Source organism: Callithrix jacchus, chromosome 2, assembly GCF_049354715.1.
Source record: "Callithrix jacchus isolate 240 chromosome 2, calJac240_pri, whole genome shotgun sequence".
In the NCBI taxonomy this organism is placed as follows: Eukaryota; Metazoa; Chordata; class Mammalia; order Primates; family Cebidae; genus Callithrix; species Callithrix jacchus.
Window position 1 is genome coordinate 77,041,301 of NC_133503.1, and position 12,823 is coordinate 77,054,123.

The 12,823-nt window shown below is 40.8% G+C and overlaps 1 protein-coding gene across 45 annotated transcripts in view; it reads left to right on the top strand.

The window, feature by feature from the left end:
- The first annotated feature begins 1,115 nt into the window (after nt 1-1,115).
- The window catches only part of RAPGEF6 (Rap guanine nucleotide exchange factor 6), a 240,722-nt gene continuing 229,014 nt past the window's right edge, over nt 1,116-12,823 (top strand). For all 45 annotated transcript variants that reach the window (XM_035290921.3, XM_035290932.3, XM_035290926.3 and 42 more), the window contains exon 1: nt 1,116-1,411. In XM_035290921.3, coding sequence (XP_035146812.1) covers nt 1,343-1,411 — 69 coding nt within the window. In that variant the 5' untranslated portion in view covers nt 1,116-1,342. The remainder of the gene's footprint in view (nt 1,412-12,823) is intronic.

The following is a 12,823-nucleotide window of genomic DNA, read 5'->3' on the forward strand; positions in this document are numbered from 1 at the left end:
CACCTGTAATCCCAGCACTTTGGGAGGCCCAGGCGGGTGGATCACGAGGTCAAGAAATCGAGACCATCCTGGTCAACATGGTGAAACCCCGTCTCTAATAAAAATACAAAAAAAATTATCTGGGCATGGTGGCGCGTGGCTGTAATCCCAGCTACTCAGGAGGCTGAGGTGGGAGAAAAGCCTGAACCCAGGAGGCGGAGGTTGCGGTGAGCTGAGATCATGCCATTGCACTCCAGCCTGGGCAACAACAGCGAAACTCTGTCTCAAAACAAAAAAAAAAGAAAAAGAGAGAGAAAGGGTAAGGACTATCCTAGAGCGATGTATTCTGAAATTGTCAGTGAGCTTATTGTTGAAACAGACTCAGCAGCTCTCTGGCTGCTCCTAAGGGTGGTCCGTTTTTCTTACCAGTGAAAGGCCTGTTGGGAAGCAGACTAGAATGTAAAAAGTATTGCAAGAGTTGCCACTCGAGTTCAACCCTAAACCTAGTTGCCTGAGAGAGTACTGCCCAGGGCATTTAGTTTCACGCAGTCCAAACCCAGTTTTTTGACTCAAAGGTAATCGTGAGCAGGCCGCGGCACTGGCTGCCTATCCTGGCCGTCAAAGTTTGCTTTCTCTGCCCTGGTCTCAGGATGTCCGTTTCGAATAGTACAAGCACTTTTCTGTGGGCAGCTTTCACAAGAGGTTTCTTTTTATTTAAAGAGATACGGGGTGTGCATGGACTTCCTTCTTTGCCGAATGGCGGCTTCTACTTCCGTATATTCAAAGTCGGCCGCGGAAGCTGCAGAGGGGGAGTGCAAGCCCGGGCTTGGCCACGCCCTGGGCTTCCGGATTTGAGCACAACAGTTCTCTCCACCCAGAACGCCATTCCACGGTTCTGCCCCAAAATGCTACTTTTGCTCAGACCCTGAGCGCATTTCCGACTCCTACAGCGGACGGAGAGGTCAGAACCACAACACTGAGGCAGATCCCGTGACGGGTTTACGTGAGGTATCGCGAGGTGTCTTTAAATCTCACGACTACTGCGGGAAACAACTTACTCGCACCGCCCCAATTCTGACGTCACAGTGGAGTCACTCCCTTGGGTGTTCCTTAGCGTGCGCGTGCGTGCCGCGCGTGCGCACTTACTCTCCCCCGCCCCCGCGCGGGCTTGTCTCCGGCCAGTCGCGCGTGGGTAGAGGCCCTAGGCGGGCGTTGCGAAGGGTTGTTTGCTTGAGCTCGGACCTTGTTACGGCGCGAAGTTCCCTCCTTGGGGCGGGGGCAGGGTACCGCACCCTTTGCCTGTGGTGAATGAACTGTGGCGTGGGCTGCTAAGGGCAGGCTGGGGAGCACCCGGACGGTGGCCATGAACTCACCCGTGGACCCTGGCGCTAGGCAGGCGTTGAGGAAGAAGCCACCCGAGCGAACTCCCGAGGTGAGGCTGGTCGACCCTTATGCGCGCCCCACAGTCCAACAGACAGCATCCCTCTGTCTGCCAGAAACCCGCGGCGACTGCCCTGTTTCCAGAGCCTCGCACCTGCTACTGGGTATCTCTGTTCTCTTGAGTCTCTGCCCTGACCCAGGCCCTTGTCGCCAGTAGGATGCCGACCGCCCTTCCTGCCCGTGATGCCGTCTTAACCCGCGTACCTGTCCTTGCCGGGGTCTTCCAAGTGTCGTTAAGAAAGCACCATTATTAAGTGCTTTATTTATTTATTATTTTTTGAGTTGGGTAAAATATTCGTTTCGGAGTTAGATGCCTATTCGTTTAAGTAGACTGTGAAAAACGAGATGGAAATTGTAAAGGAAGTATCTCAGCTATCTAATATAGAAATAGTTTTTCTTTAAAGGTCCCTGAAATATTGTACAGTTGCCTAAAAAAAATAAAGTTTTCAAAGTTAGTTTAAAAGTTTACATTCAGTCAAATGGTGAATTCTGTAGGAGATGATGGATGTTTAAAGATCACCACTGTAGGGACCTTTTAAGACTGTCCCTGGGAAATTTTACACTATTTCGTGCTCAGATCCAAAATTTGCTGTGTCGAGTTAACAGTAATGGCATTAGCTTAAACGAGTTCATTCAACCTGAAGGCTAGGTTTCACGCACATAACTAAAACCTGTTAGATTTGCCTATCCAGGTAGAATGCTGAGGTTTGGGGGAAGGTTTTCCTTTATTCGGAGAAGTTTTTATAACAGGTGGGACGTGTTTTCTAAACAAAACAGCAACAGTGTGGGTAGATTGTTGGATTGTCTTGTTTAAAGTTGAAGTAAATGAAATGAAATGCTTTGGTTAATTTTTCCTAAGTCACTTTGGAGTTCCTCAGATATATAGTGTTTTGCATACCGAGACTTAGGGCTGGTCAGCGGTTGGGCTGACCTTTTGGGACATGATCATTATTCAGGCCCTAACTGATGTCATGATAGATTAAATTATGTTACCGAAGATCCTGATGCTTGCATAGGAACAACACAGATTCTACCACTTTCCAGAGTTCTCTTTTCGAGGTATGCATTCATAATTTTATGTTTTATTTTCTTATGATGATTCTTGAAGGCAATTTGAGCTTACTGAAAGTATACATTTGAGTAGGCCAATTCTTGTACAGCTTTATAGCATTGGAAAGTATTATACAAGGCTTACAATGTGTAATGTAGGTTTTAGTTTAGTGTAATTTTTTTCTCTTTTTTTTTTTTTGTGAGACAGCCTCACTCTGTCACTCAGGCTGGAGTGTGGTGGCACGATCTCAGCTCACTGCAACCTTTGCCTCCTGGGTTCAAGAGATTCTTCTGCCTCTGTCTCCCGAGTAGCTGGGTCTACAGGCACGTGCCACCATGCTCGGCTAATTTTTTGTATTTTTGGTACAGATGGGCTTTCACCATGTTGTCCAGGCTGGCCTCAAACTCGTGACCTCAAGTGATCTGCCCGCATTGACCTCCCAAAATGCTGGGATTATAAGTGTGAGCCACAGTGCCTGGTGCCTGGACACTTTTAATTTTAAACATTACTTGTGCTACTAAATTCACATTTTAATGGGAAAATTCTACTGCTCTTTAACAGTAGAATTATTTATTTCGAAATTGCCTTTTCACTTTGTTGCCCAGGCTGGAGTGCAGTGGCGTAATCTCAGTTCATTGCAACCTTCACTTCCCGGGTTCAAGTGATTCTCCTACCTCAGCTCCCGAGTAGCTGGGATTCAGAAGCACACCACCATGCCCGGCTAATTTTTGTATTATTTTTAGTAAAATGGGGTTTTGCCTTGTTGGCCAGGCACCTCAAGTGATCTGCCCACCTCAGCCTCCCAAAGTGCTGGGATTACAGGTGTGAGCCACCGTGCCTGGCTGAAATTGCCTATTTTTGAGCCTTAGGAAAATTTCTAAACTGTTTATAAAGTTATGTTGGCCAGTGTGTGCTGTGTTAAGTTTTATTTTGTTTTCCTGGAGCAGAAGCATTGCTCAAGGGAATAATAAATAGCTGCCCACAGTAAAAAGAAGATAGCCCTGACATCTAGCAGCATAACAGGTTAACTGATGCATTGGTAGTGTTTTTAAATGAGTGTAGAATTTGTTTGGGGTAAAGAAGTATGAAGAAGGAAATCTGAATCCCAGTGATGATTTGTGATAAATAATTTGACAAAATTCTCACACGTTTATTTCTGTCTTCAGAAGGTCCTTGCTCTTTTACTGGACTCCTAAGGGTCTATTATAAATATATTAGCTCAATAGTTGCTTATTCAGAGTCTACCAGTTTAAGGCACTATTCTGTGCACTAGGTTGTATCCATGAGCAAAGCAGTTCTGCCCTGGTAAGAATTACATTCTGATAGTGAAGAGGGGGGAAGACAGATAATGAATATAATAAACAGATAAGTTACATAATGTGTAGCTTATAATTGCTATAAAAAAAGCAGAATAAGAGGGATTGAAAGCAATGGGCAAGGGCTGGGTTGCAGTTTAAATAAGGTGGTTTGTTTGTCTGGGTTGAGATAATTTTTGATCAAAGACTTGATGCATGTGATGGCATTAGCTGTAGTGGTATATGGAGAAAGTGCTTTCTCAGCAAAGGGAGCAATCGTTGCCAAGACCCTATGTTGAGAGCATGTCTTGATACATTCCAGGAATAGCAAGCAGCTTTGTATGACTGGAGAAGGGTGAACAGGTGTGAGACTAGTAAGAGATGAAGTAGGAGAGGAGGTAATAATGATGCATAGCACAGGGCACATGATGTAGAACTTTCTAAATCATTGCAAATTATTCGACTTTTCAGTGAGACGGAACACTGAAAGATTTTGAAACAGAGGAGTGATATTGACCTACTTAACCTTTTTTTTAATCTTTAGTTTTAAAGAGGGTCTCACTATATTGCCCAATCTGGTCCCTAATTCCTAGGCTCAACAGATTCTCCTGCTTCAGCCTCCCAAGTAGCTGGAATTACAGGCACATGCCACTACACCTGACTACCCTACTTAGTAACTTTTTAAAAAGAGTCTCCTGATGCTATGTTGAGAATAGACTGTTGGTGTTTAAGGGCAAAAGCAGGAGGTTAAAGGCTATTATTTCATTAAAACAGGTAAAAGATGATGGTAACTGACTAAAGTGATAGTGATATTAACGGAAGGGATGAGAAGGGGTCAAATTTTAGAAATACTTGGTAGGGTTAGCCAACAGGATTTGCTAATGGATTAGATGTGAACCTTGAGGAAAAGAGAATAATCAAGCATGATTTCAAGGTTTTTGGCCTAAATGACTGGAGTGTTGGAGTTATTGTCAGAGAGGTTTAAGCTGCCATCAGAAAGATGGGGAAAACTGCAGGAGTAGGTTTTAGGGGCAAGATCAGAAACTGAGGTTTGAACATGTCAAATTTGAAATGTCTGTTAGAAATGAGTAAGAAGTTTCATATACAAATTTATATTACTAAGAAGTCTGGGCTGGAGATAAAAATTTATATTCATCAGCACACAGATACTGAAAGTCATGAGACTAGATAAAATTACCAAGTAATCAGTGTACATAGAGAATAGAAGAGGACCAAGGACAGTGAGTGGCATGGGACGTGACACCAATATAAGGTCAGGGGAGAAAAATAGAAATCAGCAAAGGAGAATGAGTGGAAGCAAACAGTGCAGTAGGAGAAAAACCAGGAGAGAGTGGTGGTGTCCTAGAAGCCAAATTAATCAAGTGTAAAATAGAAGGGGTTTATTATTATTTATTCAGCTTATTTTTCCTTGAATGCCTACTGGGTGCAAAGCATTATGAAAAATATACAAAGGGATAAGAATTAGTATGTTGAAATCGTTTGTTTGCATTGTGTAATTGATGAGTAAATAATGAGTAAAGAACTCCTTGTGTTTCTGGGACAAAATTAATGGTTCCTTTATTTTGAACCGTCTGTTGTCCTTAGGTGAAACTACCAACTCTGGCATAATCCTAGCAAGCCAGACATTGAGTATAGACACAGGTTGTAAAGTGTGCCATTTAGATATCTTTCTGTGTGTGTGTGTGTTGTGTGTCTGTGTGTGTGTGAGATTTCTCCTTATAGATTCAGCTTTCACAGAACATTGTCTTTCCTGAGCTAGTTCTCTGATTTCCTTTTTCAATTTGCAAAGATTTTCTTATGGAAAATTTTAGACTTAAATACTTTATGGAAAATTAAGTGCTCTAAAAAAACAAAAGCTGTTAAGGTACAGGTATACCTCGCAGATACTGCAGGTTTGGTTCCAGACCACTACAGTAACACCAATATTCCAATAAAGTGAGTCACATGAATTTTATTTCCTGGTGCACATAAAAGTTGTTTACACATAGAGTAGTCTACTGTGTCTGATAGGCTTATGTCTACAAAAAGGTATGTACCTTAATTTAAAAATACTTTATTGTTAAAAAACGCTAACCAGTCATCCAAGCTTCAGCCAGTCATCATCTTTTAGCTGGTAGAGGGTCTCGCCTTAGTGTTGATAGCTGCTGACTGATCAGGGTTGTGGTTACTGAAGGTTGGGGTGGCTATGACAGTTTCTTAAAATAAGAATGAAGTTTGCCACATCTATTGACTTCCTTTCATGAAAGATTTCTCTGTAGCATGTGATGCTGTTTGATAGCATTTTACCTACAGTAACTTCTCTCAAAATTGGAGTCAGTCCTCCCAAACTCTGCTGCTGCTTTATCAACTAAGCTTAAGCTTATGTGGCATTCTAAATTCTTTGTTGTCATTTCAACAATGCTTACATCATCTTCACGAGGAGTAGATTGTCTCAAGAAACCAGTTTTCTTGCTCATGCATAAGAGGCAGCTTCTCATCCACTCAAGTTTTATCATGATATTGTAGCAATTTGGTCATACCTTCAGGCTCCATCTCCATTTCTTTTTTTTTTCTTTCCTTTTTGTTTCTTTGAGATAAGATCTCAATCTGTTGCCCAGGTTGGAGTGCAATGGCATAATCACAACCCACTGCACCCTCTACTTCCCAGGCTCAAGTGATTCCACCTCAGCCTCCTGAGTAGTTGATACAACAGGCACAAGCCACCATGCCTGGCTGATTGTTTTTGTAGAGAGGACATCTTGCTATGTTGCTCAGGCTGGTCTTGAACTCTTGGGCCCAAGCAGTCCTCCCAGTTTGGCCTCTGAAAGTGCTGGGAGCCAGCCCAGCCTCCATTTCTAATTCTAGTTCTCTTGCTTTTTCTAACACACATGCAGTTGTTTCCTTCACTGAAGTGTTGTACCCCTCAAAGTCATTCATAAGGGTTGGAGTCAGCCTCTTTCAGACTCCTGTGTTGATATTTTGACCTCCTCCTATGCATCACAAATTTTTTTTTTTTTGAGATGGAGTCTTGCTGGCGCTGTAACCCAGGCTGGAGTGCAGTGGCGCCATCTCGTCTCACTGCAACCTCCACCTGGTTTCAAGCAATTCTCCTACCTCAGCCTCTTGAGTAGCTGGGCTTACAGGAGCATGTCACCATGCCGGCTAATTTTTTGTATTTTTTTTTAGTAGAGTTGGAGTTTCACCATGTTAGCCAGGGTGGTCTCAATCTCCTGACCTTGTGATTTGCCTGTCTCGGCCTCCCAAACTGCTGGGATTACAGGCGTGAGCCACCACGCCTGGCCCACAATTTTTTTCTTTTTTTAAGTGATAGTCTCACTACATTGCCTGGGCTGGCCTTGAACTCAAGCGATCCTGCCACCTCAGCCTCCCAAAGAGTTTGGACTATAGGCGGGAGTCACCCTGCCTGGCCCACAGATATTTTTAATGGCATTTGAAATGATGAATTCTGTCAAGAAGGTTTTCAATTTTTTTCCCACAGATCTGTCAGAGGAATCACTATCTATATCAGCTGTAGCCTTATGAAATGTGTTTCTTAAATAGCAAGACTTAAAGGTTGAAATTTTTCCTTGATCCATGGGCCACAGAATGGATGTTAGCAGGCCTGAAAACATTGCTAATCTCCTCGTACATCTCCATCTGTGTCCTTGAGTGACAAGATGCATTGTCAGTGAGTAGTAGTATTTTGAAAGAAATCTTTTTTTCTGAGCAAAAGGTCTCATCAGTAGACTTAAAATAGTAAACCATACTGTAAAGAAATGCGCTGTCATTTAGGCTTTGTTGTTTATTTATTGAGCACAGGCAGGGTAGATGTAATTCTTAAGGGCCTTAGGGTTTTAAAAATGGTAAATGATAGTTGGCTTCAACTTAAAGTTACCAGCTGCATTATCCTCCAACAGGAGTCACCCTGTCCTTTAAAGCTTTGAAGCCAGGCATTGATTTTTCCTCTCTGGCTATGGAAGTGTTAGGTGGCATCTTCTTCTGATATAAGGCTGTTTGTTTTGTCTACATTGAAAATCTGTTTTTTAGTGTGGCCACCTTCATTAATCATCTGAACTAGATCTTCAGGATAACTTCTTTTATGTTAGTGGAGATGGCTTTTTTCCTTAAACTTCCGGAACCAGCTACCACTAGCTTTAAACTTTTCTGCAGCCATCTCATCTCTCAACCTTTGTAGAATTGAAAAGTTAGGGCCTTGCTCTAGATTAAGTTTTGGCTTAAGGGACTGTTGTGACTGGTTTGATCTTCTATCCAGACCACTCAAAGTTTCTCCATATCAGCAATAAGGCTTTTTCATTTTTGTAGATCATTTTTTTGTTCACTAAAGTAGCACTTTTAATTTCCTTCATATGCTTTTCCTTTGTATTCACTGCATGGCTAACTGTGTGGTACAAGAGGCCTGGCTTTGGGCCTTTCTCAGCCTTCCTAATCATTTCTAGTTTTTGATTTAAAGTGAGAGATATGTGACTTTTTTCACTTAAGCACTTAGAGCCCATTGTAGGGTTATTAATTGGCCTAATTTCCATATTGTTACCTCTCAGGGAAATAGGGAGGCCCCAGGAGAGAGGGGGCGGAGAGAGAGAGATGGGGGAACAGCCAGTGGAGCAGTCAGAACACATAACATATATCGATTAAGTTTGCCATCTTACCTGGGCACAGTTCGTGGTGTCCCAAAACAGTTAAAGTAGTAACATGAAAGATTGCCAATCACAGGCCACCATAGCAAATATAATGAAAAAATTTGAAATGTTATGAGAATTACCAAAATGTGACACGGAGACATGAAGTGAGCTTGATGGACTTGGTTGATGTAGGGTTGTCATGAACCTTCAGTTGTATTAAAAAAAAAAAAATTCCACAATACCAACCAAGCATAGTAAAAGCAGGGTGTGCCTGTACTTCTTCATGTCATTATGCCAGAATTCCTTAAAGAAGCCCCAGTGATAATTTGAGACCTTGAACTTAGCTGTATCTCAACTCAGCCGACATCTAATACCATTCTTTATAACCTTTCATTTTTTTACTTCAGAATGAACTCCTTATATTTCCCTAAATGTTTATTTCCCTCTCAGTGTTTAATACCGTGGTTTGCACATACTAAATGATGAAAAATATTTTACAAACCAAAATTTGGAAATATGTTTTGTAAAGTCATCACCAATTGAAAAGATAATACTTCCTATTCATTAGAACTGCTAACTTTGTATTTCTTGGACAGTCTCAGCAGCTTGGTTTCAGTTAATTGTTATGGACTAATACCTCCTAGGACTATATTTTCCCACTTACTCCCTACATTTTATGTGCTTCAGCATTATGTATCTAACTACCTTGTCCTCAAGGTTCTTTAGCCATTTGTCCTAAATTGAAGCCATTATTATTCCTTTTTCATATTCTGTTGGCAGTTGGCCCAGTTGCGCTCTCTAGAAATTTGTTTTATTTCTCTTTATTCCTCATATATAAAACTTGCCATTAAACTTTATTTTATCCCCTGAATCTTTTTATTTGTCCTTTTCTTACTAGTTTTACTACTCTAGTTCAGGCTATTTTATTGTTTCTACCCCAGATTTTTGCTTGAGTCATTTTTATTGTCATCTTGCTGCTAGTGTGATCTTCCTAACTCTCAGATCTGATTATGTTCTCTTGCTCAGAATTTTATTTCCCATTTCCTAGGTATAGATTACCAATTTGTTATTCAAATCATTTTTGGAAATTAGAAGAAGGTATTGTCTGGGCATGGTGGCTTACACCTGTAATCCAAGCACTTTGGAGGCCAAGGCGGGCAGATCGCCTGAGGTCGTGAGTTCAAGACCAGCCTCACCAACATGGTGAAACCCCGTCTTTAAAAAAAATAAATAAATAAAATAAATAAAAAAAAAGAGAAGGTATTAATATTTATGCCAGAATGTCAGAATAACAGGTTAAAGAGGGACTGTTCCACTTAAACTGGGATATGGTTACCTCACCCAGATGATAACATTAATTTGTACATTCATTTAAGAAATAATATATCTGACATATTAAAAACCAAGGTTGTAGAGAGGAATTGGAGCATGATCCCTATTCAACAGTGACTTGGGAGACATAAACGTAAATGTGGCCGGGTGCAGTGGCTCATGCCTGTAATCTCAGCGCTTTGGGAGGTTTAAGTGGGTAGATCACGAGGTCAAGAGATTGAGACCATCCTGGCCAACGTGATGAAACCCTGTCTCTACTAAAAATACAAAAATTAGCTGAGCATGGTGGTGTGTGCCTGTAGTCCCAGCTACTCAGGAAGCTGAGGCAAGAGAATTGCTTGAACCTGGGAGATGGAGGTTGCAGCCAGCCGAGATCTCACCACTGCACTCCAGCCTGGCACCAGAGCGAGACTCTGTCTCAAAAAAAAAAAAGAAAAAAACATAAATGTAATAAATGTTATTGTTATTAGTGACAAAGGTATGAATAGGGCTTTGGGATTGCAAGATGGAGAAAGGAAAAAACTTCATGGAACAGCATTGAATTCAGTGTTAAATGTCAAGAATTGATTGCTGGATGATCGAGAGAGGTCATTCCAGGCAGAGAGGCAGGAGCAAAAGTACTGATGGTGGCAAGCCATGTATAGTTGTAGAATAAGAAGCCAATCTTTTAGTCTAGAGCATGCATTCCCTTTGGAAGTGATATCACTCCCAGAGATGCAAAAATTGGTTTTTAGGGGAGTGGGGAAAAAAAAAAATCACAGCTATTGCTATGGTTTGTAGTCCTCCAAAACTCAGCCCTAAATTGGCAGTATCTTATTCCTTAGTATTCAATTAGGCATGGGGCAGTGCTTAGGAAAAATTGTCTGAAAGGTTCTTTTGGAAAGGGTGAGAATGAAAAAAAGGTTGCAAAACACTGGTCTAATGTTTATGATGTTTGGGGATGATGGTACATGATATCAGATGTTAAATGATGAAGCTGGATGTACAAGCAAGGCTTGGATAATTTCAGGAATTTGGACTCCATCTTATAAATAAAGGAAAAAAGAACCATTGCAGGGTGTAAAGCCTGGAAATAAGATCAGGTTTATAAAGATTACTACGTGAGCATTTTGGAGATGTAATTGAGTGGGGAGGAGCACACCAGAGACAAGGAGGCTTATATGTATACAGGTAGACCAGACATATATTTTATCCAAACTGGGATACTTTTCTATATGAAACATAAAACGATTCATTATTATACTAAGATAATATGGAAACCAAGAAGTATGTTTTGTTATTAGTAACAAATGCAGTAGTTCACTTGTGAGATAAGGTCCTAGACCCAGTAGTGGCAGCAGTTAAGTGGGATAGTGAGATATTAAGGAGGTAGAATTAGCCCAACATGGTCACTGGTTGGAAAGGTAATTTCTCTCCATCCCCCAGACTTAAAAAAAAAAAACAACAACTTTGAAATGGACTATAAAAAACATAAAGACCATATACCCTAAATATACACTTGCAGATTAATTTTTACAAACATATTTTACTGTGTATATTATGATATAGACTATAGATAAAGAGTATTACCAGCACACCAGAAATTTCCCCATTTTCCTTCTCAGTCAGTATCCTCCCAAAGGAAACCACTGTTCTGCTTCTGTCATTGTAGATTTGTTCTACCTTTAAACTTAATTTGAGTTGGAGTGTGTGTGTGTGTGCACACGTGAGTGTGTGTTTTAGATGAGGTCTTGCTATGTTGCCCAGGTTGGCCGTCAGCTCCTGGGTGCAAGCAATTTTCCCAAGTAGTTGGGAGTACAGCTGTGCACCACCATTCCCAGCTCATTGTGAGTATTCCTTTATTGCAGCCAAATGACTATGAAGCTGCGTTGGTTCTTTGCATTTTGCCTTTGGACTGGACTTTGAACCTCCTGTCTTGGGGCTTTCCTTGGTATTCATCTGATTATCCTTCGTATCCCGGCACTAAAATCTCTCCTTTTTCTGTGCATTGCATAGGATGGGAACCTGGTACATATGGTATGGTGTTACTGGCCTTTGAATTTTGTATTTGGAGAACCCTACTTCAAATCTGGGCTCCAGTTCTGAGAATTTGAGTGACCCTAGGCAAGTTATCTAACTTCTCTAGGACTGAATATCTTTTTAGGATTCTTGTGTGGGCTAAATGGGATAATATATGTGAAATAATTAGCAAAGTGTCTTGATGATAAACACTAAGTAAATGATAGCCATATGTATTAGATGGCTATTTTTTCTGTCTGGAAAGTCATCCTCTGGCTTGGCACATTCTGATTTTTCACTAAAATCTCTAGTGCTCATTTGCAGAATTTGCATCCTTCCCTCCTCACTTTTCCACTCCTCTGTGTTCCCAGGATACTTTGCGCACCCTCTTTCACCATAGTAATTACTGTTCTGTGTTATGATTACTTGCATATTTCTCTCTGATTATAAGCTCCTTGAAGACAGTGAGTGTACCCTTATCTCCCGGTGTTCATCACACAGTGCTTGGTACATAGAAGATATCTAAATATTTGTAGAGTAAATTACTTTAAAAAGGAAATGTGAAAAATACTGTTTCTTTACTATTCTAGTAGTAATTTCTACTTGTCTAATCTTTAAAGTGCTGAGGTAAAAAGTCTTGATTGAAGTTTGGCAAAATGGCAAAATTTTCTTTTTCTATTTTCATTAAAATATAAATAAAGTAGAGTTACCACAAACAGTGTTTTACCTGGCAATTCTTGAGAGACAATTCAGATGGAGGAAACTTAGTAGTATCTTGGAACAGAGACTCCTTTTCTGTATGGCTTCAAAACGCATTTCCAGGGAATATCACAGAAAAATATAGGTAAATGCCAGTTTTAACTGTTTATGTTCTTACACCAAATGATTCACAACTTCTCTGGGCAAAATTTCATGCTCTGCTAGGTGTTAATGTAATTGCCTACTTAAAATCAGAAAATTTTTTTTTTTTCTTTAAGAACTAGGTTTTTTTTGTTATTAAAATTTAAGAGGAGCTGAGATTTTTAAAAATGTAGAATTTCAAATGAGACCTAATCAAACTCCACAGCTTCTGCACGGCAAAAGAAACA